The 6,220-nt window shown below is 42.2% G+C and overlaps 1 protein-coding gene across 2 annotated transcripts in view; it reads left to right on the top strand.

The window, feature by feature from the left end:
- SORT1 (sortilin 1) overlaps positions 1–6,220 on the top strand; it is a 68,629-nt gene that overhangs the window by 39,184 nt on the left and 23,225 nt on the right. The window contains exons 7-9 of one of the 2 annotated variants that reach the window (XM_059375639.1): positions 2,154–2,203; positions 3,245–3,372; positions 5,994–6,138. In XM_059375639.1, coding sequence (XP_059231622.1) covers positions 2,154–2,203; positions 3,245–3,372; positions 5,994–6,138 — 323 coding nt within the window. Of the gene's footprint in view, positions 1–2,153; positions 2,204–3,241; positions 3,373–5,993; positions 6,139–6,220 lie in introns of both variants that reach the window. The other variant, XM_059375638.1, reaches the window with a different exon arrangement.

Raw genomic sequence — 6,220 nt, 5'->3', positions numbered from 1 at the left:
GTGTATGAGTGCTAGCAACCGGCTTGGCCAGCTTGAGACGCCAGTGCTGAGAGCAACACAGAGGCAGGAGAGCTGTAAAAGCAGCCATACCAGAGAGGCCGTGACAGGATGTGCTGCTTTTGTGCCGGATCAAGAGAGCCCACGTAGCTCAGTAACTTCTAATGGGAACACTGTGTTACAGTGTCAGATGTTTGATGTTCATGAACATGACCCATAGTCCCAGGGAAGAATTTAATAGTTAATGTCCTCTACTTAGGGATTCAGGGAGATGTGTAATACATTGCCAAATATATCTACTGAAATTAAAATATTAAAAAAATATTGCTTCAAGTGGCCTTTTCCCAGAAACTGCTAATAAAATGAGGTCTGTGCTGCCGCGCTCTGGGACACAGGCTACATCTGCATTCGGTCTGTGTATTTTCACAAATTGTGTTTGTGCCTTATATGGTCTTATCAGGAAGGAAGTAATTTTAAAGAAACTAAGTTAACAAGTTGCTTCACTCTCAGTGGACCTAAAGTATATAGAATGTGCTCAAGTAAGACTGTAGTAAGTTTCGTTCATTAAAACTCACCATGATACATGTATATCAAATCACTGCAGTGTGCACTCTCAATGGTATTTGTCAGTTAGACCTCAAATAAAAAGCCAAAAGAAGCAAACAGAAAACTCATCTTTAAAGCTAAACCTTTAGGGATTCCTGGCTGGCTCAGTTGGTAGAGTGTGCAACTCTTGATCTCAGGGTCATGGATTTGAGCCCCATGTTAGGTGTAGAGATTACTGAAAAATTTTTAAAAATCTTTTAAAAAAACCCTAAAATTCATTTTTATTTTACTTTTTTTTTAAAGATTTTATTTATTTATGTGACAGAGATCACAAGTAAGCAGAGAGAGAGAGAGAAGAGGAAGCAGGCTCCATGCTGAGCAGAGAGTCCGATGCGGGATTTGATCCCAGGACCCTGAGATCATGACCTGAGCTGAAGGCAGAGGCTTAACCTCCTGAGCCACTCAGGCGTCCCTAAAATTTGTTTTTAAGTGGTATTTTGTATCCTCTATAGGGTTTTTTTTTTTTTAAACTTTTGTTTGTTTACGTTTCTTTGATTAGTGTCTAAATATAAGATAATTGGACAGCTGATAACTATTTACACACCTTTTAGATCTTTGATTTCTAGGAGTTGACAGCCTGAAGTGCTGAAAGAACATGCTCAGAGCCCACCCCTTGTGCTGGTGCTCATCCAAAAGTACTGCCAGGTTCTGAACCTACTGTCCTACAAACTCCCTTTCCAAGATAGAATTTAAATAATTCAACCTCTGACCTAGCTGTCTATTTGAGATGAAAGAACTAAGTTATTTAGCACATGCAAAGCATTGGACTAGGTTCTGAGGGGAAACAACAAAGCATAAAACTTCATACCTGTCCTAAAGAACCCGATAATGTAGTAGGAGAGGGAGGTGTACACTGTTCATTAAAATAATTAAATAAGAGACAAAGGAGTGCCAAATGGCTGGTGCAGAATGGCATGGTGCTCTAGAACACAATGTTTCTCAACCGCTGGCACTCATGACATTTTGGACTGGAAAGTTCTTTGCTGTGGAGTTGTCCTAGCATTGCAGGATGGTTAGCAGCACCCCTGGTCTCTGTCCGTTGGTACTAGCAACAACTCCCCATCCCTCAGTTACAACAATCAGAAATGTCCCCTGGGGAGTGAAGTCACCCCCAGTTGAGAATCTCTGCTGTAGAAATTTGCAGCAAGGAAGCTTTCCAGATGGAGTGCCAGGAAAAGTTTCACGGAAGAGCTAGATTTTCAGTTGGAGCCTAAAGACTGTGAGGTTAGATCTGATTATAGGAGAGAAAAAAGCATTTCAAGCCGGAAACAGGAATAGCAAATGTAAGAGGCAGATTTGGAGAGTATAAACAGACCAGTCTGACCAGCTGGAAGAGTTCATGAGAAGTAGTGGACAGGCAAAATCCTGGGCCAGGCTGGGGGGCACCTTGACCAGTATGACTGGGAGAGTCCGGCATACAGCTCCCCAGAAGGCCATTTCGCCTGGCACCCATGGATGGAGCTTATCACTAGAAGCTTGCTTGGAGCTTTGTGACTGCCATTGACAGCAGTCTTGAACCGTGTCTTTTCTCTGTCTTTGCCTCTCTTTAGGGGATCAGAAAACACCATCTTCTTTACCACCTATGCAAATGGCTCCTGCAGTAAGTATATTTTAGTTCCAAATAAGAATGTCCTATGGTCGGGACGCCTGGGTGGCTCAGTGGGTTGAAGCCTCTGCCTTCGGCTCAGGTCATGATCCCAGGGTCCTGGGATGGAGCCCCGCATTGGGCTCTCTGTGCGGCGGGGAACCTGCCTCCTCCTTTCTCTCTGCCTGCCTCTCTGCCTACTTGTGATCTCTGTCTGTCAAATAAATAAATAAAATCTTAAAAAAAAAAAAAAAGAATGTCCTGTGGTCCATTTACAGTAGACTGTTCTGGGTTGTAAGAGATAGAAACACCAGAGATCCTTCTATTCTCCTGTAGTTTTAATAGCTAAGGATTTTAAAATTTTTAAAAGTACTGAGCCTAGATCGAATAAAAACATGAGCTATACAGAGAGGCAGTGTACTTAATTTTAGCAATGTATTTACATAAAGTAATTATTAGGCTACAAACAATAACAAGTCGAAAGAGCATGAAGGTTGTGTTGTGATATTGTCAGCTTTCCAATCCATGGCACCATTTCAAAGCAGAAAGCATGGTCTTTCATTTATTCATTCAACAGCTCATTTTTTTATTCACTGTTTTGCACACCTGCTGTAATATGCCATTCACTTTTCTAAGGATGGAGAGAACAAGACACCCAAGCTTCTCTTATGGGGCTTGAGTTCCAGTAGGGGGTATTAGATGATCAGCAAGAAAACCAAAAACTCAAACAAGACTACTTAAAATAGAAAAAGATAAGTGTGCCATGAAGAAAGCAAAACAGGATGCCGTGGCCGTGACATGTTGTTTATGCAACACTGTGTTTGAATTAAGTAAACTCTCTCGTTCTGTCTAGTGCAGAACCTCACATGTACAATATTAAAACCCAAATGTGAATTCCCTATGTCTAATGCTATGTCATTTTACATTGTCACTTGATTAACAAGCATAGAATTAAAAATTGTTTAGCTATAAAATTAACATTCTAAAACAATTGTTTTGGACTGAGGGCTCACCAGTATGTGAAATTTTAATTAATATTTTGTCTTGTTTAAGAAGCTGACCTTGGGGCACTGGAATTATGGAGAACTTCAGACTTGGGGAAAAGCTTCAAAACCATTGGTGTGAAAATCTACTCTTTTGGTCTTGGGGGACGTTTCCTATTTGCCTCTGTGATGGCTGATAAGGTGAGTGTTGCCTCTTTTGGCATTTCTGAAATTTCTGTAAATATGTCTCAAATGGATCCCTTTTACCACTAGTACTAGCAGAGTTTCTTGCCTTTTTGCAGTGTTTAGTCTCACTAACATTTGGAGGTAATTCTTTCTAGAGGCTGATTGATTCTTCTGGGCTCTGCATACTAGCCTGTTGTCACCATATGAATACCCACAACCCCAGAATTTGGACTTTACTCAGACACAGACACCTGAAAAACAAGCAATCCACTTGCTCACTATCCAATAATGATAATAGAAATAGGTAACATTAATTAAGTACCTGCTATATTCTAGATACTGTTCTAGACCCCAGGAATATAGCATTGAACAAAACAGATAAATGTCCTGCTCCCAGAGCTTATATTTAAGTAGGGAGTTAGATAGATACTAAACTAATAAATATGACATAATATTGGGTAGTGATTAAAGCTACAAAGAAATCTATAACAGAGTAAGGAACTAGAATATGCTGGAGTAGTCCTGTTTTAGATCAGGTGGCTTGGATGGGCTGAGACCCAACTGAAGGGAGAGCGTAGTTCTGTGTACATCTTAGCTGAAGGGACAGTAAGCACAAAGATAGGAACATGCTGGAAATATTGAAGAAAAGTGAGGATGGCTGCATGGCTGGAGCACAGAGAAGGGTGATCCAAAGAAGGGGAGCCAGTGGTCCAATGAGAGAAGACTTTTATGGGCCAAGACCTTGGGTTTTCTTCTTCATGTTTTGGGGAGCTGTGAAAGGCTGTAAGTGGGGGAATGGCGTAAGTTGACTTCTGTTTCGACAGAGTAGGTAGGTGTAGATTAGCCTGACGGGCAAAAATGGAAGTACCAAGAGCAGCTAGGAGCCCGTGACAGCAGGGAGAGAGATGGTAGCTGTTAATGTGGATGAGTGAGGCAGTGGTAAGATCGTGGATGTATTTTTAATGTATTGCCAGTAGGATTTGCTGATGAATTAGATGTGGTTTATGAAGGAATGAGAGGAACCAAAGATAAGTTTAGAATCTTTGCCCTGAGCAACTGGGTGAATGACCATTTCCTAAGATGGCAAGAGAACTAAATTTGTAGGAGAAAAGTCAAGAATTCATCTTCGGGTATGACATGCTCACTAGACACCTAAGTGGAAATGTCGAGTAACATTTGGGCATGAGTCTTTCCAGATTATATGGTATATGAAGCTGTATGACTAGATGATATCTCCTGGAGGACTGAGCGCATGCTGGAGCACCCCAGTGACACTGAAGGGTTGGAAAGAGATGAGAATCCAGCAAAGAAGACCGAGAGGGAGGTGGGGAATCAGACAGGGATGCCACAAAATCCCAGTGGAGGAAGTATCTCAGGAAGGAGGAATGATCAGCTGTGTGCAGCTCAGCTGAGATGTGGGATTAGAGCAGTCCTTAGAATGACCCACTTTAGTTGGCGAAGGGGAGATTGTCGGTGACCTTGACAAGTGCAGTTTCTTCAGAGGACTGGGGTTAATGGACTGATTACAGTGGGTTCAGAGAGAATAGGAGTGGAGATGGGGAAGTAGACACAATGGCTTCACATAACTCCCTCCAGCAGTTGCACAGAATCTTCCTAGCAACCTGGGAGCAGGTCCTCTTGCCTCAGTTTGTATTTGAGGAGATTGAGTAACTTGCTCAGGATCACCGAGAGATGGAACTGTGGTGGAAATCAGACTGGCCCACTCTGGAGGGGGCCTCCTGTGGTGTAGCGCTAGTCTACCAGGTCACCACCCTACTGTATGCTTTTGAATTCTAGTTCTTACCTGCAACAGTAAGACTGAAAGTGAACTTCCAGGTGTGAGCTAGAGAAGTAAGTCAAATGCACTTGCCACTGAACTTGCAAGAGTGTTTAACATTAGAAGGCACTGGGACTAATTCTTGTGCACCGGCCAACTGTGTCTAGTAGGTACTTTAAGCTGTTCCTCAGAGAGGAGGTATTACCTGCCTTCTTAACAGACTCCTTTCAGCATATAAATACCTCCTGATCAGCTCCCTTATATTGGCCACTTCCCAGGCTGTGCAGGACCTTCATTATGGCGATTCACAGACCTTTATTCCTTAAAGAGGAGACGTGTCACATCTTGACGTCCCTGTGATCTCCCAAGCATGGGTTTCATCTTCCTTTTTTAGACTCTTAATTATCTAGTTCTTTGGATTATGCCAGGACTATCTCAAAGAAACCAAGCTTCTGTGCAGCAGTCATCATTTTAAGAATTATCTGAGTAAGCATATGTGAATGCCTATAAAGCCAAACTAAGATGGCCCCATCACCCCTTTAGCTCTGTTGAAGGAAATGGGAATGTCAGAGGTTGGGAAGGTTATATCTTACAGGGCCATACCAGAATGAAGAAGCCAAAGAGGAAGCCAAGATAACCTTTGTTATAATAGAATGGATTGTTCTATGGCCTGGAACTTTGCTAGGGGTTGGAAATTGCTTTGCTAACTGGTACTGGGACCTGTCAATTATAACAGTTGTACCTAGTGAGGGAATGGATAATGATACTCATAATTATGAATAATAAGGTTCCTATTCATGTGCCTGCACAGGGCATCTTGGCAGAAAATTAAAAAGATAAATATTGGCATTTGTTCCAGGATACAACAAGAAGGATTCATGTGTCAACAGATCAAGGGGACACATGGAGCATGGCCCAGCTACCTTCTGTGGGGCAGGAACAGTTCTATTCTATTCTAGCAGCTAATGATGACATGGTGTTCATGCATGTCGATGAACCCGGAGGTAAGAGCTCTTTCAGCGGCCTGCCCTTGAATGCTCAGAGATGTAAGCTTCAAGTTCGACTTTGAACTTCCTTCTTACATGT

Source organism: Mustela nigripes, chromosome 14, assembly GCF_022355385.1.
Source record: "Mustela nigripes isolate SB6536 chromosome 14, MUSNIG.SB6536, whole genome shotgun sequence".
NCBI lineage: Eukaryota > Metazoa > Chordata > Mammalia > Carnivora > Mustelidae > Mustela > Mustela nigripes.
Note: the sequence above shows the minus strand (reverse complement) of the source record. Positions and strands in the feature narration are given on the sequence as shown.